We start from the raw sequence: 22,291 nt of genomic DNA on the forward strand, positions 1-22,291 counted from the left end.
GTGCTCAGGCCCCGCCCCCTCCGTGGCCCCGCCCCCCGCAGCCGTCCCTGGCCATGGCGGCTCTCGGTGTCCGCTCGGTGCTGGCGGGGCGGCGGGGCGCTGTCCCGTTGTTGGTGGTGCTGACGGCGCTGTCGGTGTCGGCGGAGCCGCCGCCCGGAGCCGCGCTGCTGGAGGCCGCGGGGCCGCACTGGGGGTGGCGGAACCTGACGTGCCCCGGTTGCCGGCTGCTCTTCGGGGCGCTCGACCTCGCGTTGCAGGTCCGGGATCGGCGGGACCGGGATCGTTTGGGTGGGGGGGGGGGGGGATCGGGGACGGGATCGGGGTGACGGAGGGGGGGGAAAAGGGACGGGATCGACGGGGAGAACGGGAATGGGGTCAGCGCGGCTGGGACGGTCACGGGACGGGGATGGGGCGGGACTCGTGACGGGCCCCGCAGGGACGGGACGGGACGGGACAGGACGTGTGGTGGGATCACGGGACGGGGAGGGCGGGGACACGGCGGGGATGGAACCGGACGGGGACGGGAGGGGGAGGGAGCGGGCAACGGCGGGGGGTAAACGGGGGGAAAAAAGGGAAATGATAAAGGAAGGAAGAGGGGAGGAGGGGAAAAAGGGAAGGGGGGGAGGGGAAGGGAAGGGGAAAAGAAAGGGGAAGGGAAGGGAAGGGAAGGGAAGGGAAGGGAAGGGAAGGGAAGGGAAGGGAAGGGAAGGGAAGGGAAGGGAGAGGAGGGGAAGGGAGAGGAGGGGAGGGGAGGGGAGGGGAGGGGGATGAAGGGGAAGAGGAAAGGAAGGGGAAGGGAACAGGAGGTGAAAAGGTAGGGAATAGGAGGGGAAGGGAATGGGACGGGATGGGAAGGGAACAGGTGGGGAAGGGAATAGGAGGGGAAAGGGAAGGGAAAGGAACAGGAGGGGAAGGGGCAGCCGCTCCGCTCCCCCAGCCCCGCACGTCTCTCCCCACAGCTGGAGCCCAACGTGGTGCGTGTGGGGCGCGTGGCCGCGGGGCTGTGCCGGGAGCTGCGCCTGGCCCGGGCCGAGATCTGCCAGCAGGCGGTGCAGCTTTTCCAGCGCGACGTGGTGGCCGCCTGGGCTCGTTCCGTGCTGCGCCCGACCGAGGCGTGCGGGCTCCTGCTGGGCCCGCGCTGCGGCCGCTGGGACATCCTGGGCTCCTGGAACATCTCCCTGCCCGCCGCCCCCAAACCCCCGGTGCGGCCCCCTCGGCCCCCGCCGCCCGGCGCTCCCAGCGCCCGCGTGCTGTTCCTCACCGACCTGCATTGGGACCGGCGCTACGCGGCGGGCAGCGACCCGTCCTGCCCCGACCCGCTGTGCTGCCGCGGCCCCGCAGTGCCCGGTCCGGGCGGTGCCGGTTTTTGGGGCGAATACGGGAAATGCGACCTTCCGCTGCGCACCATCGCCTCGCTGCTGGCCGGGCTGCCCCGGGCGGGGCCTTTCGCTGCCGCATATTGGACGGGCGACATCCCGGCGCACGACGTGTGGCAGCAGCGCCGCGAGGATCAGCTGCTGGCCCTGCGCACCGTCAGCGCTCTGCTGCGCCGCCACCTCGGAGCGCTGCCCGTCTTCCCGGCTGTGGGTAACCACGAGGCCACCCCCGTCAACGCCTTCCCCCCGCCCTACGTGCGCGGCAATCAGTCGGCCGCGTGGCTCTACGATGCCATGGCTGAGGCCTGGCAGGACTGGCTGCCCCCCACGGCGCTGAAGACCCTCCGGTGGGTGCCGGCTTGGGGCCGGGGGGCTCAGGGCTTTGCGCAACGGGGAGGGAGGGCACGGCGCGGCCCCGCAGCCGGTGCTGACCGCAGTGCTGACCGTGTGACGGTGGTGGGATGAGGGGTGATGGCCTCGAACTGCAGCAGGGGAGGTTCAGGTTGGGAACGAGGGGAAACTTCTTCTCCAAAGAGTCGTAGAATCAGAAGGTTGGAAAGGACCCGTGAGACCATCTGGTCCAACGGGAACGGACCGCAGGGAGCTGGTGGGGTCACCGTCCCGGAGGTGTTCCGGCACTGTGGGGAGGTGGCTTGGAGGGACGTGGTGTGGGTGGGCTGGGGTTGGGTCTGGAGATGCTGGAGGCCTTTTCCAGCCTTTGAGGTTCTGTGATTCTCTGGCCCTTTGTTCCCTGCAGAGCCGCTGGGTTCTACACGGCGCAAGTGTGGCCGGGGCTGCGCCTTGTGTCCCTCAACATGAACTTCTGCTCCCAGGCCAACTTCTGGCTGCTCATCAACTCCACTGACCCCGCGGGGCAGCTGCAGTGGCTCGTGGGGGTGCTGGAGGCTGCCGAGCGTGATGGCGAGAAGGTGGGGGTCAGTGGGACGGGGGGGGTTCCCAAAGCCCCATACCCACTATCAGCGCTGTCCCAACTGCCCTCACAGGTTCACATCATTGGGCACATCCCCCCCGCACACTGCCTGAGGAGCTGGAGCTGGAACTACTACCGCATCGTCAACAGGTTGGCCACGGGGAAATGGGGGGCTGGGCTGCCTGCCAGCCCCACCAATGGGGGTTGGGTGGTACCTGGGACAGCCCAGCACAGCCACGCTCACTGCAGCTCCCCACACTCAGGTTTGAGGGCACCATCGCCGCACAGTTCTTTGGGCACACGCACGTGGATGAGTTTGAGATGTTCTACGACGAGGAGACGCTGACCCGGCCCGTGTCCGTGGCTTTTGTGGCCCCCAGCGTCACCACCTACATCAGCCTCAACCCTGGTGAGCCCTCAGTCCAGCGCCCTCCTGGTGGTGGCCCCACAACCCCAAACACTGCGGTGGAACCACAAAGTGGTTGCGTTGGAAGGGTCCTTGAAGTTCACGGAACCACAGAATGGTTTGGGTTGGATGGGACCTTATAGATCGTAGAGCCATAGAATGCCCTGAGTTGGTAAAGTCCTTAAAGATCATAGAATGGGGTCCCAAAGCCCCCAGCCCCACCCCTGCCACAGGCTGGGTGCCTCCCCAGCTCAGGCTGCCCAGGCCCTCCATCCATGGCCTCAGCCACCTCCAGAGATGGGGCACCCACGCTCTGGGAAGCATTGCTGGAGCCTCGCTGCCTCCAGGGAAAGAATGTCCTCCTCACATCTGACTTAGATCTCACCTCTTTTAGTCTGAAGCCTTTCCCCCTTGTCCTGTCCTTATCTACTCACATAAAGTTGCTCTCCTCCTGTTTATAAGCTCCCTTTAAGTACTGAAGGCTGCGGCGAGGTCCCCCCATAGCCTTCCCTTCGCCACGCTGCACATCCCCAGCCCTCAGCTCTTCTCCATCGGAGGCGCCTCAATCTCTGACCTTTGTTCCCAGGGTACCGTGTGTATGAGGTGGATGGTTCCTACCCCGGCAGCTCTCACGCTGTGCTGGACCACGAGACCTTCATCCTCAACCTGACCGAGGCCAACGCGCCAGGGGCCGAACCGCGCTGGCAGCGCCTGTATGGAGCCCGCGAGGCGTACGGCATGGCCAGCGCCTTCCCCGCCGACTGGGATCTGCTCATCCGCCGCTTCCAGGACGACGAGCGGCTCTTCCAGCGCTTCTGGTACCACTTCCACAAGGGACACCCTCCCCGTGAGCCGTGCCTGGAGGCCTGCAAGGCCGCCCTGCTCTGTGCACTGCGCACCGGCCGCTCCGCCGACCCCAGCCTGTGCCGCCCGCTGCGCCCAACGCGACCCTTCCGGCAGATCCAGGAGTTCTGGAGGCAGCGGCGGCTCTGCTGAGCAATGTGGGACCCGTGGAGATGGGGATGGGCACCCCGTGAACCCTGGTGTGGGAAGGGGGGGCAGGAGGGGTCCCCCCCCGGGGCTGTGTAATAAAGGCTTCCGGTGGTGGAGAGACGCTTGCCGGCCCGCGGTGCCGCAGGGATGGGGGCAGGCCGGGCTGGTGGAATGGGTTTATTAATTATTTAGTACGACACAGATCTCTGTTACAGCAGGAGGGGCGGCTCGGAGCCGGGTGGCCCCCGAGGGTCCCCACGCTGCAGGTTAGACCGCATGCATCGGGCGGGCAGCGCCCCGCCCCGGCCCCACGCGCAGGGCAGGACTCCGGCCCGACCCCCCGGCCCCACGGCCGCCCCACGGCACCGGGACCCACGGATGGGATGCAGCCGCGCCGCCCGCCTGGAGACATTCACACACACACACACGCGCCCCGGTGGGCGCGCGGCTCCGGCACGGCCGCCCCGTCCCAGCGCCGTCCTGCCGGCAGCGGTGGGGCTCCGCTGGCTGCGCTCCCGTCGCCTCCGTCCCGTCACGGCGTCTGCGCCCCCAGGCGCTTGGGCTTCAGGCTGCCCAGCAGGCTCTGCACGCCCTTGCGCACGGTGGAGCCCACGCGACGTGCCACCGAGTCGGCGGGCGGCGCGGGCAGGCAGGAGCTGGAAGCCTGGGGCCGCGCGTCCAAGCACTTCTGGTAGCGCAGCTGCGGGCAGCGGGTGAGCAGGAGCGGGCCGGGCGGGGGGCGAGGGGGGCCGCGGGGCTGGGGGGGGGCACTCACCATGCAAGCAGCCTGCAGCGCCTCGCTCAGCCCCGCCGCGTTGGGTTCACACCACACCATGTGGCAGCGGAACGCGCCGGGCGCGCTGGCCATGATGAAAGCGAAGGAGCGCACGTCTCTGCCCACACCCATGAAGGAGAGGAACCGCACGCGGCACTCGCACAGCACCGCCTCTGTCTGCGGGCACACACCGGGATTGGGGGCGGCACCGGGACGGGGCTGCGGGCGGGGGACGGGAACGCGGCCAGCGCACCTGCTCGTGGGTGATGGTGAGCGTGGCGGGCGCCACGTTGACCACAATGGGCGTCCAGTGCTCTTTGCTGCTGGTGGCCAACGCCGCCTCCAGCGCCGCATTGATGACGTCCATGCCTGGGACGGGCACAACGGGGAGGGAGTGTGGGGTTGGGGGCGTGCAGGAGGACCCCTCTGCTCCCCACACCCACCTTCGGGACCCCCCAACCCTGCCTCCCCCCAGGGCTCACCCACGGGTTTGGCGACGGGGACGCAGCCCAGGTAGCAGACGTGGAACTTCTGCACCACTTCGCTTTTGGGCGCCGGGAACTCCACTGTGGGCACAGCACAAAGTCACCGCATGCATCGCCTGCTCCCCCCCACACCTTGTGCATGGCAGCCCCCATCCAGCCTGCCCCACGTACACACCCACCCTGAGCCCCCCAGGCCCCCATTGCACCGCACCTTGGAAGGGGATCTCCACCATCCTGGAGGCGTCCACGGAGAGGCCGTTAGCCAGCGCCCGGGCACTTCGCCGTTCCACCATGATCTGGGGGCAGCAGGGGGCCGTGATTCTCACACTGCAGCCCCGACCTCCATCCCCACGGCGGGGGCAGCAGGTTGGGCAGGCTGGGGCTCACCTGGGAGCAGACCTCGTGCAGGCTGGTGGCGATGTCCTTGGCAGGAGCCTCGCAGCGGAAGACGTGGCACTTGAGCATCTGCGTCAGCTGGTCCCGCGCCACGTAGGCGAAGTCCCTGCAGGGAAAGGCTACGCTCAGAGCTCCCCCCCACCACACCCCAGGGCCCACATCCCCCCCCGCCCAGCGCCGAGCCCCCAGCGCAGCACAATGCGGGCAGGGACTGAGGTTGTGGTGCTGCCCTACCTCTCCCTGGGTGCCCAGCCAGAGCAGCAGAAGAGAGCCAGAGAACAGAGTCAGCGAGGCCAGGTGTGCCCCCACCCCAAAGCACAGAGCCCGGCACCCAGACCACAAGGCTCCCACGCGCCCCAGGACCCTGCACCCTCAAAGCACAGGACCCCCCAGCCCCACTCCCTGCACGCACATGGATCTCCCACATCCTGCATGCACGGGACCCCCCACACCCTGCACCCCACATGCAAATAGACACACCAGCGCTCTGCATGCACAGGACCCCCCTCACCCCCCCAGGTGCACAGACCCACCCCAGGTCCTGTGCCATGCCCACCCCGTCCACTCAGACACCCCTCCGTGCCCCCCAAAAGATCTCACGTGAGCCCCGAGCGCCCCTTCCACGTGCCCATATGATCCCACACAGCCCCAGACAAGCCGCCCCCACTGTGAGTCCCCATGCCCCCACCTGCCGCTGTCGCGCCCCACACCCCAGACGCGGATGCTGGCCACGGGCTGTGCATGCAGCAGGCTCTGGTCCTGCGGGTCCACCAGCTTCAGCGTCTGGTTCTGCAGGAGCAGCAGCATGGCCCGGCCCTGGGAGGGCAACATCAGGCTGGGGGGAGCTGTGGGCCGTGGGCCGGGGATGTGGGATGCGTGGGGGGCACTCACCCCCCCCCATGCTCCGGGCGCGTCGTGCTGGTGCAGGGACAGTTGGCGGATGCAGTTGTTGACAGCAACGCTGCTCCTGCCAGGTGCCAGCTCCTCCTCGCTCATCTCCACCCAGCCCAGCGAGCGCACGGCGAAGCTCTGCGGGGCACGGCGGGGTGGGCACAGCCCGGCCCCCACAACCCCACACAGTGAGGGCAGCACAGAGCCCTCCCCGCAGCGCTGACAGCACTGTGCCCTGTGATGCTCGGGCAGGGGGAGCTGGGCAGGAGCCCCCCCCCACCAGGAGAGGGCAGCGCTCAGCCCCCCCCCCCCACCTCCTACCTTCGAGCCGGGCTCATCCTCTTCAGCCACAGCCGTGCTGCAAGAGTGAGGGCAGCCGTCAGCATGTGCCACCAGCTGCCACCACCTGCTCCTGGCATCGCCCCAAGCACGGGGCTGCCGTGCCCCAGCTCAGTCCCTGCGGCCCCCACCTGCCACCCAGCGAGGCCGAGTCTGGTGCCTGTGGCTCCACATCCTGCGTTCCTGGCTCACCATCCACCTCCTCCTCAGCTGTGGGGTCCTGGGGGAGCAGAGTATCAGGGCTGGGCACAGTGTGACCCCCCCCCCCCAGCACACACAGCCACTCACCTTCCAGAAGTCACCGTCATCAAAGCGCTCAGCCGGGGCGAAGCCAGTCCAGGCGAGCTGCAGGCAGAGCGGGCAGCTCAGTTCCATGCTGCGCCATGGGGCAGCCCCCCACTTGCCCCCCACTCGCCCCCCACTCACTGGCTGCTCCTCGCAGGGGGTGCTGCCCCCCGAGCCACGCGCCAGCCCTGCTGGAGGCTCCCACTGCGTGGTGCCGGTGGGGATGTGCCAATAATAGGTGCCCGAGGTGTCCTGCACCCGCATCCATCCCGCAGGCAGGTCTGAGTCTGTCTCAAAGGAGTTGCGGGTCCAGAAGGAATCTGGGGGGTGTAGGGGTGGGGGGGAGATGAGGCTGTGTCCCCCCAGTGAGCCAGGCAGGGCACAGGGCTGCATGAGGAAAGGGAAGGGCACAGCCAGACCACGGACCCCCATCATGGGGGGTCCTGGGGGTTGTGGGGTGGCCCCATCCCATCCCACCGCGCCCCATCCCCATCCTGGTCCATCCTGATCCCATCCATCCTCATCCTGGTCCATCTCCATCCCTCACCTGCCCACCCCAGCCCTGGTGTTTCCCTGGCAACCGCTGACGGCATCGTCTGGGGAAGCACCAACAGGGGGTGGGATGTGCGGATGGGGGAGGCTGGGATAGGACTGTGGGGACAGAGAAATGGGGACGGGGCTGCAGGGGTGGGTCACAGCAGGGAAGGGTGCTGGGGAACAGCGAGGGCACAGCGGGAATGATGTGAGTATGGACAGCATGGGGACACAGCATGGATGGGGCTCGGGGTGCACAGAATGGCTGGAGCAATGCAGTGCAGGGGGTACGAACCGGGCAGGGCCTGGGGGGCAATGCTGTGCTGTGGGGCTGCGGGATGGGGGCACAGGTCAGAGTAGGGCTGGGCAGGGAGATGAGGCCATGCAGCCAAGGGCCTGGGATGGGCACGGCAGGGCAGGGCGGCACGTGGGAGACAGGGATGGTGGGGCAGAGCGTCAGGACTGAGCTGGGGGGTGAGGGGATGGGGGACACAGGGCTGAGCATTGGGCCCAGGGCTGTGGAACTGTGTGTGGGTTTGGGGGCAGAGCATCAGGAGCAGCTCCTGCAGGCTGCAGGGCAGAGCATCAGATAGAATCAGAGTCACAGCATGGCCTGGGCTGCAAAGGCCCACAGTGCTCATCCAGCTCCAACCCCCTGCTGTGTGCAGGTCACCAACCAGCAGCCCAGGCTGCCCAGAGCCACATCCAGCCTGGCCTTGAATGCCTGCAGGGATGGGGCATCCACAGCCTCCTTGGGCAACCTGTTCCAGTGCAGCACCACCCTCTGGGTGAAAAACTTCCTCCTCAGATCCAACCCAAACCTGCCCTGTCTCACTTTAAATCCACCCCCTTGTGTCTCTCTCTGGGCTGTGGGGCCGGGGGCTGCATGGCACAGCACGGGGGGCCGGAGCGGCACACGGGGCCCACCTGCATCGTCAGGAGAGCTGCCGGCCGGGCTGCCCTGGCTGAGCGTGGCCCAGCTGGAGTCCTCATCGCTGGCCGTGCCGCTGCGGGGCCCGAAGAGGCGGCTGGCGCTGCGTCCCGGCTCCCTCATGGCACGTTCCCCGCTGGGCTCCGACTCTCCCGTGGTCGGGTCGCTCTGCACCGGCGTGGAATCGCCGTCCTCATCCTCGTCCTCTTCCTCCTCGTCCTCCTCCTCCTCGTCCTCGATCAGCGGCGCTCCCCCCGCGGCGGCGTTGCGGGCGTTGCGGGCGCTCAGCTCCGACTGCTCGTGGGGCGGCCGCACCTCGTTGCGGTTCTGGTCGCGTTCGGCCGCGCGGCGCTGCAGGTTCTGTCCGTCCTTCAGCCATTTGGTGCTCGGGGGCTCCTCGGGGGGGGGCAGCGCCTCGGGGGGGGCCGTGCAGCGCCAGGCTCAGCCCCGCCGGGCCCAGGCAGCTGTTGTCGTTGGCCACATCGCTGCGCTTGCTCAGCGCCCCCGACATGGTGGGGCCTGGGGGGCGGTTGGAGGTACGGGGGGGGGGAGGGGGAGGGGTTAGATCAGCGCGGGGCACCCCCGGCCCAAACCGGCCCCCCGCTTCTCCCCCCCCCCGGCCCCGCTCCGCCCGGCTCTCACCTTCGTGCTGCGGCTCCTACAGCCCCCGCGGCGCCGGCAGCTCCGCGTCCATGGGGCCTATGGGGGGCAGTGGGGGCAGAGGGTGACCCCCCCGCAGTCCTCCCTCACCCCCCCCCGCCGCCGCATCCTCGCTCCCCGCATCGCCCGCCCGCACTGCGGTACCACCCCCCCACCCCCCGCACGGCCCCGTGCTGCGGTCCCGGGAAAGGAGGGGGGGGGAGCGGCCCCGGTTCGGCCCCTCCGGTACCTGCGGCGGCTCCGCTGCCGGGGGGGTGCGGGGGGGGGGACCGGCTTCCGCTTCCGAGTGCGGGGCGGAGCGGTACGGAGTGACACAGAATGAGATGCTGCGGGCGGCACGGCAAGGAACGGAACGGAATGGTACGGAATGGTACAGAATGGCACGGAACGGCACAGAATGGCACAGAATGGTACAGAACAGCACAGAACGGCACAGAACGGCACGGCACGGGATAGCGCAGAACGGCACGTGATGACACGGCACACGTACGGCACAGAGCACGGCGGGAGCTGGGGGAGCACCAGAGGGGCAGCTCGGCCCGGTTCGGCCCGGCACCGAACAGCGGAGGGCAGCACTGAGCAGCGACTCGGCACGGCACGGCACGGCATTGCTTTGCCCAACCATTGCTAGGAGAAATTGTTGCTGATATCCAGTCTGAATATACATGGCCCGGCACAGACCGGTACAGCCCTACACAGCCCAATACAGTTCAATACAGCCCAGTACAGCCCAACACAGCCCAATACAGCCCAGTACAGCCCTACACAGCCCAATTCAGCCCTACACAGCCCAGTACAGCCCTACACAGCCCAGAACAATTCAATACAGCCCTACACAGTCCAGTACAGTTCAATACAGCCCAGTACAGCCCTACACAGCCCAGCACAGTTCAATACAGCCCAGTACAGCCCAATACAGTTCCATACAGCCCAACACAGCCTAACTCAGCCCAACACAGCCCAGTCACACCGACCTCCCCGCCCCCAACACTGAGGCACAGACAGAGCAGGGCAGGGTCTCCACAGCCTTTATTGCAGCCTGGGGCTGGGGGCGGCGCTCACTGTGAGCAGCGGAACAGATCGGCAGCGATGCTGCGGGGCGCTGCGGGCAGGCGGGCGGCCAGCAGCTCGGCCACGTTCCTGTAGCGGTGGTAGCTGTCCCCACGCAGCAGGTAGATGCCCTCGGCTGTGCACATGGCCGCATCCACGCCATCGTGGGGCAGAGGCTGCGGCCCATCCGCTCGCCGTGGGCTCTGCGTCAAGTCCACGCGCCGCACGCGGTCCCCTGCGGACGCAGCGGTGTCACCCGGTGCCACGAGGACCCCCCTCCTGCCCCCTGCCAGCCCCGCACATCCGCCGCCCACCTGTGGTGACGTAGAGCTCCGAGGATCCGGGGCAAGTGAAGGCGGCATCGGCCTTGGGGACCCCCAGCTCGTCCTGCAGAGCCCGTGGGTACCCCTCTGCCAGCTGGTGGCCGCCTCTGCCCGACAGGTAGATGGAGACCTGCGAGCCCTGCAGAGAGCGGGTGGGCATCAGTGGGCATAGGGTGGGAGTGGGGAAAGTCATGGATGGGCACAGAGACAGGGCTGTCACGGACGGGCATGGGTGGGCACAGGAATGTGGGGTCAGGCAGTGGGTGGGCACAGGATGGGTATGGGGTGGGCACGGGGACATCAGGGACACTCAGGGCTGTGGGGCTGCCCCCAGATGGGGCCAGTTCTAATATGGGTTGGAGGTATCAGGGACACAGACAGGCCAGGAGCAGCACAGCCATGGAGGGACGCTGCTGTGCCACCACACCGCCTTTCTCCTGGTGGCAACATCACGAAGGGCCGGTACCAGGCGACGTCCCTAAGCATCCCCATCCCCAAGGGGGGCCCACCTGGATCAGGTACATGCGCTTATCCCAGGAGAAGGCGGCATCCACGTCACCCTGCAGACCCGGCCAGCTGTGTGACTGCGGCCACGCGTGCCACCCATCCCGCCACGAGTCCAGCCGGAACGACAGCCCACCTGCAGAACACATCAGCACCCCGCGGCCCCACGGCACACAGCCCCACACCAACCCCTGTGCCCCTCACCACGGAAGGCGTAGATGCGACCGCTGTCATCCGAGGTGATGGCCTGGAAGGGCTGCCCACTGCAGCGGTCACCAGCGTCACCCCATGAGCTGTTCCCATGTCCGTGCCCTGCAGGTTGGAGGCAGCGCTGATATGGGGTCAGGGAATGGGATGGGGATGGGATGGAATGGGAATGGGGATGGGGATGGGGATGGGGATGGGGATGGGGATGGGGATGGGGATGGGGATGGGGATGGGGATGGGATGGGGATGGGGATGGGGATGGGGATGGAATGGGAATGGGGATGGGGATGGAATGGGAATGGGGATGGGGATGGAGATGGGGATGGGGATGGGGATGGGGATGGGGATGGGGATGGGGATGGGGATGGAGATGGGGATGGGGAGGGGGATGGAGATGGGGATGGGGATGGGGATGGGGATGGAATGGGGATGGAATGGGGATGGGGATGGGGATGGGGATGGGGATGGGGATGGAATGGGAATGGGGATGGGGATGGGGATGGGGATGGAATGGGGATGGGGATGGGGATGGGATGGGGATGGGGATGGGGATGGGGATGGGGATGGGGATGGAATGGGAATGGGGATGGGGATGGGGATGGGGATGGAATGGGGATGGGGATGGGGATGGGGATGGAATGGGGATGGGGATGGGGGATGCCGGCATGGCCAGCGAGATTCCCACTGTATGGAGGGGGCCTGAGGGTCCCTTGGCCACCCTGGTGCTGGGTCCCAGGGCCCTGCAGGAGGGGATCCCCAGGGTGTAGGTCACAAGAGTGGGTAATGAGGGTGCATCCCCACTGAGTATGTCAGTCCCCAGTACGTCTCCAGTATGTGAGTCCCCGGGCTGCAGATCCCTGGGACGGCCCCAGGGGACCCTCCTCACCTCGACCAGGGCAGGGGATGAAGTAGTCCCGGAGGTCACGGGGGTACCCGGGGAGCCCTTCCCCGTTGCTGGGTTTGAACCGATAGAAGCGTGTGCCCTGCAGGCAGTAGTAGCGCTCCAACCAGCGCAGCGCTGCGTCGCACGGCCCCACACCCAGCCAAGGGCGCTCCTTCGTCTTCCGCAGCTCCAAGTCGAAGGAGAACAGCCGATCCCCTGCGCAAGGGGGCGGAACGGCTCGTACGGCACAACGTGGCTCATAGGGGGCAGCGTGGCTCATATGGCACAGAATGACTCATAGGGGGCAGCGTGGCTCGTTTGGTGCGGCACTGCCACGCAGCCCCGGGCGCCCCACAGCCCCCCACACTGCGCTCACCCTTAAAGAAGAGCACGGTCTCCCCCCCACACTCCTCGGGGTGACACTCCACAGCAGCATCCAGATCTCCAGGGACCCCCGGGAACTCGTCCCCAATGCGCCGAGGGAAATTGGGGCGCAGCTGCCCCCCGGCATAGGACCAGACCTTCTCACCCTGCAATGAACTCCACAGCTTCAGACCCACAGCTCCCAGCTCTGGCCAACCCTATGGCCTCGAGACCACCCATCTCATGGGCAGCCCAGGGTTGCGGGCACAGGGACAGCCCCCCAACACCCAGGAGCAGCCCAGTCCAGGACTTCAAGTCTGGTGTGCCCAGCCTGGGACACCCCACCCCAGCACCCCCAGCTTGGGATCCAGCAGCTCAGACCCCCAGCCTATGACCACCAGTCTGAGATTCTCAGTCTGGGACTTCCCACCCCAACACCCCCAGCTTGGGATCCCCTTGCCCAGACCCCCGGCTTGGGACTGTACCTGGAATAGGTAGAGGCTCTGGTGCTCCTCGGGGTGGTCTTGGCGGTGGATGCGCAGCGCTGCGTCCACGGGACCCTCCAGCTCAGGCCAGGACTCAGCCAGGGGGCGGCTGTGGATCTGGGGTCTCTCCCACGAGGTCTCCCACACGTCCCCTCCTGGGCAGGAGCACTGTGCTACCCACAGCTCTGCCCCACAGCCAACCCGGCCCACCTCCGTCCCTCATTTATCCACATTCCCTATATCCTCAGGTCCCTACAGACCCCGTCTCCCCCATTCCCCCCCACACACCATCCCCATACACACCCCATTCCCTCCCAGTCTCCAGAGCCACATCCCCCACACCTCCCACATCCCCCCCATCCTCCCCCCTTCCCACCCCCATTTAACCCACAGCCCATTTCCCCCCTCCCAGTTCCACCTCCATCTCCCCCTGACCACATTTCTCCTCACCCCCCCCCCCCATCCCGCTCCCTACCTCTGAAGAAGAGCATGGTGCCGTTCTCGCTCAGCGTCGCAGCGTCGAAGCCGCCCTCATCCCCGCAGATCTGGGCCAGGGCTGCAGGGGGAGCTCGGGTCGGCACAGACCTCCCGGGTGCCACCCGCAGCTTCACAGTCCCCTCTGCGACCCTCCCACCTGGGACCCCCATCCCACAGCTCTCACCCGTGTCGTTGCCGGGGGGCTCAGCCCCATGAAGGTGCCCATCTCCAGGTGTCTGGGCTTTGTGCTGAGTCCTGAGGGTGGGTGAGCACCGAAGGTTATGGCACAGCCCTCACACTGAAGGAGCACAAATGGACCCCCCGGTCCCGAAGCCCACCCGCCTTACACATCCTCCCTCTGCACCCCCTTCCCCTATTGAAGCTCTGTACGCACCCAATGCTCTGTGCAACCCCCCCCCCCCCCCCGCCCGCTCCTCCTGCAGCCCCACTGCCCTTCTCACCCTCCCCCCCGCCCTATTGCCGCCCCATTGACCCGCTCACACTCACAGCGGCCGCCCGCCCACCAGGACCAGCACCGCGGCGAGGCACAGCGCGCCCGTGAAGCCCCCCATGGTGTGCGGTGCAGCTCCGCCGCCGCCGCCGCTTTAAGTGCGCTCCTCGAGGGGGGGGGAGGAGACCTTGCGCCACCTCCGGGCCCATTGCACAACGCGGGGGGGTCACGGCCGGGCACGGACACCCATTGCCAGCACAGGTGGGGCTGGAGCCGTCCCAACCGCTTCCTAGCAGCATCCCCCCCCCAGCCCCGTGCTGGGAAACGCCGCTGTTTGCTCGGGAATGGGAGGGGTCGGGGCAGGGCAACGCGACCCGCACCGGGACACGGCGCGGAGAGGCCAAACCCGCACCCGGACCGGGGGTCCCGCAGTGCCCCCTCCGCCCCACCCCCCACCATTCGGTTGCCCCCGCCCCCCCCCATCCCCCCGCCCCGGCGCGGGATGCGGCCCTCTCCGAACATTTATGTATTGATTTATTATGTATTGATTTGTACATACACAGCGCGGGGGGGCTGCGGGCCTCCCCTGCTCCCCCCCACCCCGGCCACCCCCCCTCCCACCCACCACGCACCCCGGGAGCATCACCGCGCCGTGGGGCGGGGGGGGGGGAAGGGGGAAAACGGCTCCGCTCCGCGCCGCGCGGGGTTAAAGTGCAGCGCGGGGGGGGGCGAAACCGCAGAGCGCCGTGCGGGGTCACTGCAGGTAGCGGTACGCCTTGAAGCAGTGGTTGCCCGAGTCCGCCACCACCACGTGCCCGTCCGAGGTGAGCGCCAGCCCCTGCGGGCCGTACAGCGGATCCGCCGCCGTGTTGATGTAGGACAGGAACGACCCCGCGCTGTCAAACACCTGCGGGACGCCCACGATGTGACACCGACGCCGGGCGCAGCATCCGACCTGTTCCTACAGCCCCGTCCCCTCCCCGCTGCTCCTCGTGGGCACCACATCCAACCCTGCACCTCCAGCCCCATGGCAAACACAACCCAGCCCCATCAGCCCCCCATGGGCACACACCAACCCATCCCCATCAGCCACCCATGGGCACACAGCAACCCAGCCCCATCAGCCCCCCATGGGCACGCACCAACCCAGCCCCATCAGCCCCCACATCCACCCTTGCCCCTGTAGCCCCAAGGGCACACTTCCCATCCCTGCTCAGCAGTCCCCATGGGCACACAGACCCCATCCCCACCCTGGTGGCCCCCACCCCACCCTGTCCCTACACCATGCCATGGCTTTACCAACCCTTCCCCATGTTCTGCTCCCAACTGCCCCCATCAATGATCCCACGACCTCAACAATTCCACAACTCTGCTGTTGGACTTGATGGTCTTAGTGGGCTCTCGCAGCCTTAACGACACTACAACTCAGTCCCAATTTGGGGCCACGCATCCCACTCCCTGCCCAGAGCCAATCCCTGCCCAGACCCACTGGGGGGGCAGGAACAGGGCAGGACCCACCTGGATGCGGCTGTTGCCCCAGTCGGCCACGATGATGTTTCCATTGGCATCCACGGCCACACCGGTGGGCGCGTTGAACTGCCCATTGCCCTCCCCGTGTGACCCGAACTTGAAGAGGAACTCTCCATCCGCATTGTACACCTGGGGGGGGGGGGCGTCACCATGGGGTGTCTCCATGGGGCATCACTATGGGGTGTCACTATGGGGTGTCTCCATGGGGTGTCTCCATGGGGTGTCCCCACTCACCTTCACTGAGTGGTTGTGGAAGTCCGTCACCACGATCTCATTCTTGTTGTTGACCGCCACAAAATGTGGCCCTGGAGGAGCAGCACTGAGAGGGGATGGGGGGCAGCGGGACCCCTCGGTGGGGTTAATGTGCGCGGCAGCGTTAGTGCAGGCAGTGCCCGGCCCAGGGGAGCGCAGAGCTGGGGGGACCCAAACCCAACCCGTGGGGCAGAACCCAGAGATGTGGCCAGGACCCAGGACTGGGATCCAGAACCGAAACCCAGAGCCCAGCACCCAGAACCAAGACTGAGAAATAGGACCAAGGAACTGGAGTCCAGAACCAAGAATCCAGCACTCAGAACTGGAAGCCAGATCCCAGAACCTAGAAGAGGAACTCAGAGTCCAACACCAGAACCAAGACCCGGAACCAGGACCTAGAACCTTAGTCCAGGACTCAGAACTTGGATCCAGAACAGGTATCTAGGAGCTCAGCCCAGGACCCAGAACTGGGATCCAGAACAGGAACCTAGAACCCAAGCCCAGAACCTTGCACCTAGAACCAGAATCCAGAATGTAGAACTAGAACCTGAGCCCAGAGCCCAGAACCAGATCTCAGAACTCAGACCTAGATCTCAGCCCTAGAATACAGCATTCTGAATCAAGACTCAAAATGAGAACCCAGAACTGGGACCCAGAACTAGAACCTGGAACACAAGCTCAGAGCCCAGAAACCAGAATTGGAACCCTGAGGCTGGCTCCAGCACCAGAACTAGAACTAAATTCAGAACCAGGACCCAGAAATGGAACTTAGAACTTAAGCCCAAAGCTAGAATCAAGAGCCTAGAAGCCAAGAGCCTAACCCTAACCCTAGCATGAAGCACCAGAACCAGATCCAGAACCTAGAACCAGGACCAAGAACTGGAACCTAGAACCTGATCCCAGCTCCAGAGCCCAGAACACGGAGCTGGAATCCAAGCCCAGAGCCCGGCCCGGTCCCAGCCTCATCCCCACCCCCACCCCTGGGCGCTGTGGTGCCGCAGGTCGGATACCAGCAGTGCAGGCAGAGCGCAGTACTCACCCGGCCCCGAGCAGAGGCAGCCCAAGGCATGCAGTAAGGAGGAGGGCCGTGCCCAAGGTATTACCATCGAGTGTACCTGCAAACTGCCGCTCGGCCGTGCCGCGGCTCCCGAACTTGGTGACCAGTTTGCCGTTGGACTGGAAGATGAAGACGCAGCACGCCTTGTTGTCCACCACGATGATGTGCCCGTTGCGGTCCACCGCGACGCCCTTGGGGCCCAGCAGCCGCCCGGCGCCGATCTTCGTCTGCGGCAGGGATGGGCATCAGAGGGCTCCCCGTGCCCGCGCCCCCCGCCCCGCCCCCCCCCCCCCCCTCACCTTGAACTTGCCCTCGGGGGAGAAGATGCTGACCCAGCGGTTGTCGTAGTCAGCAATGATGATGTCCCCGTTCATGTCCACCGTGACGCCGGTCGGGCGCTGCAGCTGCCCTGGGGAGCGACCGCGCACACCGAAGCGCAGCCGGAACTGCCCCTCGTTGGAGAACACCTGGGGGGGGCCGGGGAGGGGGGGGGGGGTTAGCCGGGCCGAGGGCCGGGGGCCGGCAGGGGCCGGGGGCTCGTACCTGCACGCATTGGTTATTGCTGTCGGCCACCACGATGCGGCCGGTGCTGGAGGTGGAGATGCCCTGCAGGTTGGTGAACTCGCCCTTCTCCCGCCCGCGGCTCCCTGCGTGGGGACGCACGGCCGTCAGCGGGGCGCCGCGCCTCCACCGCCCCGCAGCGCCCCCGCCGCTCACCCACGCGGAAGATGAGCTCGTCCTCGATGGGGTTCTCCTTCTTCTTGCCGCTGCTGTACATGCTGGACGGCCGCCGCACCGCCTTCTGCCGGATGTGCCCGCTGCTGGGAGACTTGACGCGGCGCTTCACGTCATCCGGGGACGGCGGCACGTCGCTGGCTTTAACGGCGCGCACGCGGAAGGGGCTCCCGCGGATGGGCTGCCCGTAGAGCGCGATGGACAGCTGGAAGTCGCCCTCGGCGCGCGGCGTGTACAGCAGCTCGTAGGTCCCGTTCTTGTTGTCCTGCACCTCGCTCTCGGCCGCGCCGCCGTCCGGCCCCGTCACCACGAAGCGCAGGCAGGCGCTGCCGCTGCGCACCAACTCGCCGTCCTTGTCCTTGGTGGTGACGCTGAGCGAAGCGGGCTGCCCCACCACCGCGTGCCGCAGCCCCTCGCCCGTGGCCACCGTCTTGTGCGCCGTGGCGCTGGTGGTGATCAACACGCCCAGGTTGAGGATGGACTTCCGCACGCCGTCGGTCTCCACCACGTAGTCCAGCTGGTCGTTCTCGTGCGGGTGCTCGGGGAACTCCTGGCTGGCCAGAGCGCTCAGCCGCTCGCTCATCTGCTTGCGCACCAGCAGCACCTCGGGCGCCGTGCCGTGGTGCAGGGCCTGCTCCGTGAACGCGCAGCTGCTCAGGATGTTCTCCTGGCCCTGGCGCAGCACCTCCAGCTGTGCCTGCAGCACCTGCGGACCGGGCAGCCTCAGCATCCCCGCAGCGCCCCGCAGCGCCGCGCGTCCCACGGCAGCAGGAGCGCTACCTTCTGCTTGGCCCCGCAGATGGCCTCCAGGTCGCGCACCAGCAGCCCCTTGCGCTGCTGCAGGGCCCTCTCCAGCTCCTCGAAGGTGCTGCCGATCTCGGACACCGCCTCGTTCTTGCGCTCCACCAGCTGCTGGCTGATCTCCGACACCAGCGCGATGGCGGCCGCCAGCTGCGGGAGCCTGCGGAGCCGGTGCTGGGCACAGAAGGCGACCACCGGCCCGGCACCCCACGACCCCCCGCCCCCCCCCCACGCCACGTGCCCCTACCTGCCGCGGATGGCGTCCAGCTGCTGCTGCAGGGCCGCCTTGTGCTGCTCCACCACGTCGCGCAGCGGCACGGTGACGTGCTCCCGGTGCTCGCCCTCGGTGCACTCGCGGCACATGGCGGTCTCGCACGACTCGCAGTAGAACTCCATCACCTACGGCAGTGGCGATCAGGGACCCCCTTTGGCGGCGCACCCACCCACCCCACTCCCCTCCACCCACCTTGCCCTCGTGGTTGGGGCACGACAGGGGCTGCCCGGTGACGGCACTGACGGGGTCCAGCCCCGGGCCGGGGTGGGGGCCGCGGCTGTCGGGGTCACGCTGCAGCACTTCCATGAGGTTGGTGATGAAGAAGTTGTTCTGCAGGGCCGCCACGCCACGCTCGGGCAGGATGGAGGTCTGGCGGCACACGGGGCAGGACAGGGTCAGGCTCTGGGGCGGGATATAGTTCTGGAGACACCTGGGGCAGAACGGGGACAACGAGAGGGTCAGGGCCGCCCACAGCAGAGAGCGGTGGGCACCGGGAGGGGGTGGGCAGGGGGACGAAGGCTGCACCACGGTGCACTGAGGGGCACAGGGTGGGACGGAGGGACAGGGCTGGGGAAAAGATGGACCGATGGGTGCACTGGAGGGCACGGGGAAGGCACGGAAGGAGGGGCTGGAAGGGTGGACAGACAGAGGGGATGCTGCACCACAGCGCTTCAGGGTGCACAGGACAGGGCTGGGGAGCAGATGGAGAGACGGATGGATGGGGCTGTGAGGTGGTGCAATAGGGTGTGTGGGACGGGGCTTGGGGGTCCGATGGGGAAGGACAGACAGATGGGGTGCACTGGGGTACATGGGTGGGAGGAAGGAATGGGACTGATGGGGTGGCAGATGGTGAGATGGACGGACAGACGGGCTGCACCACGGTGCATTACAGTGCTTGTGGCAGGAGCGTGGGACAGAGCTGGGGGTCAGACAGGATGGGTAGGGATGGGGACACGGCCCATGGAAAGCTGGCCATGAGACCTAGACGTGGGGCCACAGACAGACAGAAAGATGGATAGATAGGACAGGGCTGTGCCAGACAGGAGCAGGGGAGTGCCGGGGTGAGCAGGGGCCTGGGGGGGCACAGAGAAAGCAGATGTCAGTACAGAGCCCTCAGCCATGCTTCAGTCTCCCCCCGCCCCCACCCCATCCAGACCCTGCACTGTGGGACAGGAGCAACCCTGGAGCCACAGCCCACACCGTGGGGGCTACGGGGCCATGGGAGCAGCAGGACCCCAGCTCCCAGGATGAGTGTAGTGGCCCCATCTTGTGCTGGAGACATGCAGGGGGATGCAGTGCTGCACAACTTGGAGGTAGCAGGGCAGAGCAGGGACACCGCGGGCATGCAGTGGGACACTGTGGGGACACGGTGCGGATGCAGTCTGGAGGCATTAGGAATGCAGAAGGGGTGCAGGGTGGCACAGCAGGGCAGTGGGAATGCAGGCGGGCGCTGTCTGGAGGCAGCAGGGATGCAGAGAGGTGCAGTGTAGGCTCAGCAGGACACGGTGGGACATGGCAGCTCCAGCTTTGCTCCTGCAGGAGCTGCAGGAAGGAAGGGAATGCTGCGGGAGGAGCGGGGCCCTGCAGAGATGCAGCGTGAGTGCTGTGGAGCACAGTGAGCACACTGACCTGCAGGAGGTGCGGTGGGGGATGCACTGAGGATGCAGTACACGTGCAGTGGGGTGCAGTTAGGGGGTGCAGGTGGGGTCAGGGTGCAGCAGAAGGGCACAAGCAGAGACACAGTGGGACACAGTGAGGGTGTAGTGGGTTTTGGGGGGTCCAGACGCTCAGTGCAGGCACTGGGGGTGCAGCAAAGACCCTCTCCTGTGAGAAGTCTTCAGGGAAAATGCTTTGGTGGATGCAGCGCAGCACATGGGGGAGGGGAGGGGAAGGAATGCAGTGGGGATGCAGCAAAAATGCAGTTGGAGGCAGCAGGGCACAGCAGGAATGCCGTGAGGGAGACGCAGCAGGGCCAGCATCCAGCAGGGACGCAGCGAGGGTGCAGTGGAGGTGCAACAGGGATGCAGCGGGGATGCAGCGAGGGTGGAATGAGATGCAGCAGGGATGCAGCGGGGATGCAACGGAGGTGCAACGAGATGCAGCGGGGATGCAGAGGGGATGCAGAGGGGATGCAGAAGGGATGCAGAGGGAGCAGCCGCGATGCGGTGCAGTGCTATGGGGCGGAGGGGGGGGGCTCACCTCTCACAGAAGGTGTGCAGGCACGGCAGCACCTTGGGGTTGCGGTAGCGGTCGAGGCAGATGCTGCACACCAGGAACTGTTTGTCAATCTGCCGCACCACCGGGCTGGCGTTGGCCTCCCGCTTCGCCATGGCGGCGTCCCCGAGGCCCCGCGGCGCTCAGCCTGCGGGCGGGGCTGTCAGTGTGCGCCGGGCCCCGCACCGCGCTCGGCCCCGCACCGCGCCCGGCCCCGCACCGCCGGCTAAAGGAGCGCGGTCCCCGGTCCGGAGCGACCCCGCCCGCCCGGCAGCGCTCACCCCGCACCGCCCCGCTGCCCCCGCAGCGCTCCCGCTCGCCCAGCGGCCGCCCCCTCCCCGAACGCTCGGATCCCCCCCGCGGGCACCGCCGCTCCCAGCGCCCCGCACCGCCCCTCCCGCTCCCCCCCCCCCCCCCGCCCCGCCGCGTTGTCTCCCGGCCCCGCGTCCGCTCACGGCGCTGCGGCGGCCCCGCGGCTGCAGGCCCCGGCGCGGCCCCGCCCCGACGGCCATTGTGCAGGCCCGGCACCGCGACGTCACCGCCCGCCCCGCCCCGGGGTACCGGCACCGGGATGGCGCTGCGCGTTCCCCGCCCGCCCGCATCGCGCCGCTCACCCGCTCCCGCTCCCCGCCGCCTCCCCCGCCGCTCAACGCCCCCCCCCCACCCCGCGCAGCGCAGCCCGCGGTCCCGCACGGCCCCACCCGTACCGTGTCCCGGCCGCCCGCCCCGCCCCGCGGCCGCTCTGTCACCTTCCAGCCCGGCTCGGTTCGGTTCGGCTCAGCCCCCGCCGCGGGCAGCCGGGGCCGGCGGGGCGGCAGCGCGCATCGCCGCGGCTCGGCTCAGCCCGGCCCGGTTCGGTTCGGCCCGGCCCGGCGCGGCGGGGACTGCGCCAGGGCTGGGCGCGCTCCGCAGCCGCATCTGCCCGAGCGGCGCGCACCACTGCGGGGGGGGCGCGGCCCCGCGCGACCCCGCGGCAGCACGAGACGAGCCCGAACCCCCCGAGACCGCCCCGCCGGGGCCCGCAGGGCGCCCAGAGCCGCTCGGAACCCACGGAGGGAACGGCGCGAGGGGCACCCACGGGCGGCTACGGGACGAGAGCACCGAACGCCCCCTCCGCGCCCCGCCGATGGTCTCGCCCGGGCTGTGGCTCTGCAGTGGGGGGGGCTCCGGGCGCGCTCCCCGCATCCCCGGTACCCGGCGGTCGCCACGGCAACGATCTCCCGCTCCGAGCATCGCCGGGGGGGGGGCGGTGAAGCTGCCGGAGAGTTCGCGTGGTGGTTCCCGACCCCACCGCTCCCGCCCCCGATCCTCCTCGTCGCCCCCCGCGCCGCTCCCGCTCACCTCCGCCGAGCCATGCGGGCACGGAGATACCCCGGCCGGACCGGGAGTGCCGGTCCCGCAGAGCCCCCGAGAGCCTCCGCACCGCGGCCCCGACCCGGAGTTGCCCGCGGCGGAACCGGACGGGCAACATTCCTCGTGCCGTCATCGACACCGGCACTGCCCCGCCGCCACCGCGAGGGGACACGAAACCGGAGAGTCGGGGACAAACCCGAGGGGAAGGGAGAGCGGGGGATGACGGTTCCTCGACGTGGGCGCTCTGCCCCGCAGCCCTCACAGCCAAAGCGGGGTGTTACGGACAGCTGGATAGGAAATAGGGCGGGTGGGCTCAGGGCGGTGGCTCAG

General features: G+C 67.8%; 4 protein-coding genes across 8 annotated transcripts; 1 reads left to right on the forward strand and 3 right to left on the reverse strand.

The window, feature by feature from the left end:
* The first annotated feature begins 19 nt into the window (after positions 1 to 19).
* On the forward strand, positions 20 to 3,823 carry SMPD1 (sphingomyelin phosphodiesterase 1). The gene is made up of 6 exons (XM_072327104.1): positions 20 to 257; positions 960 to 1,723; positions 2,134 to 2,305; positions 2,381 to 2,457; positions 2,571 to 2,716; positions 3,300 to 3,823. Exons 1-6 carry the CDS (start codon positions 54 to 56, stop codon positions 3,707 to 3,709), a joined length of 1,773 nt encoding a protein of 590 aa, XP_072183205.1. The 5' UTR covers positions 20 to 53; the 3' UTR covers positions 3,710 to 3,823.
* A 47-nt stretch (positions 3,824 to 3,870) lies between these two features.
* APBB1 (amyloid beta precursor protein binding family B member 1) lies at positions 3,871 to 9,359 on the reverse strand. The gene is given in 16 exon segments (XM_072327103.1): positions 3,871 to 4,406; positions 4,482 to 4,658; positions 4,735 to 4,850; positions 4,964 to 5,047; positions 5,178 to 5,262; positions 5,354 to 5,468; positions 6,051 to 6,178; positions 6,254 to 6,391; positions 6,575 to 6,611; positions 6,724 to 6,812; positions 6,881 to 6,937; positions 7,019 to 7,197; positions 8,339 to 8,765; positions 8,767 to 8,861; positions 8,985 to 9,041; positions 9,232 to 9,359. Coding segments are annotated over 14 exon segments (1,887 nt in total). The 5' UTR covers positions 8,854 to 8,861; positions 8,985 to 9,041; positions 9,232 to 9,359; the 3' UTR covers positions 3,871 to 4,238.
* Positions 9,360 to 10,013: 654 nt separating this feature from the next.
* HPX (hemopexin) lies at positions 10,014 to 13,917 on the reverse strand. Its single transcript, XM_072350631.1, has 10 exons — positions 13,802 to 13,917; positions 13,479 to 13,549; positions 13,293 to 13,373; positions 12,818 to 12,972; positions 12,346 to 12,499; positions 11,973 to 12,185; positions 11,084 to 11,191; positions 10,885 to 11,015; positions 10,367 to 10,514; positions 10,014 to 10,287 (listed from the first exon to the last, which is right to left on the reverse strand). The coding sequence occupies exons 1-10, from the start codon at positions 13,864 to 13,866 to the stop codon at positions 10,061 to 10,063; spliced, it is 1,353 nt and encodes a 450-aa protein (XP_072206732.1). The 5' UTR covers positions 13,867 to 13,917; the 3' UTR covers positions 10,014 to 10,060.
* Positions 13,918 to 14,292: 375 nt separating this feature from the next.
* TRIM3 (tripartite motif containing 3) lies at positions 14,293 to 22,083 on the reverse strand. 5 transcript variants are annotated; one of them, XM_072327109.1, is made up of 12 exons: positions 21,950 to 22,083; positions 20,594 to 20,756; positions 18,587 to 18,824; positions 18,368 to 18,519; positions 18,100 to 18,280; positions 17,302 to 18,025; positions 17,128 to 17,231; positions 16,884 to 17,051; positions 16,631 to 16,811; positions 15,510 to 15,580; positions 15,264 to 15,404; positions 14,293 to 14,652 (listed from the first exon to the last, which is right to left on the reverse strand). In XM_072327109.1, the coding sequence occupies exons 2-12, from the start codon at positions 20,722 to 20,724 to the stop codon at positions 14,500 to 14,502; spliced, it is 2,244 nt and encodes a 747-aa protein (XP_072183210.1). In that variant the 5' UTR covers positions 20,725 to 20,756; positions 21,950 to 22,083; the 3' UTR covers positions 14,293 to 14,499. The 5 variants fall into 5 exon arrangements, with proteins under 5 accessions (XP_072183210.1, XP_072183206.1, XP_072183208.1 ...); XM_072327105.1 differs by lacking the exon at positions 21,950 to 22,083 and adding an exon at positions 21,358 to 21,511; XM_072327107.1 differs by lacking the exon at positions 21,950 to 22,083 and adding an exon at positions 21,316 to 21,509.
* Positions 22,084 to 22,291: the final 208 nt, after the last annotated feature.

The sequence above is a fragment of the Excalfactoria chinensis genome, chromosome 1 (assembly GCF_039878825.1).
Source record: "Excalfactoria chinensis isolate bCotChi1 chromosome 1, bCotChi1.hap2, whole genome shotgun sequence".
In the NCBI taxonomy this organism is placed as follows: domain Eukaryota; kingdom Metazoa; phylum Chordata; class Aves; order Galliformes; family Phasianidae; genus Excalfactoria; species Excalfactoria chinensis.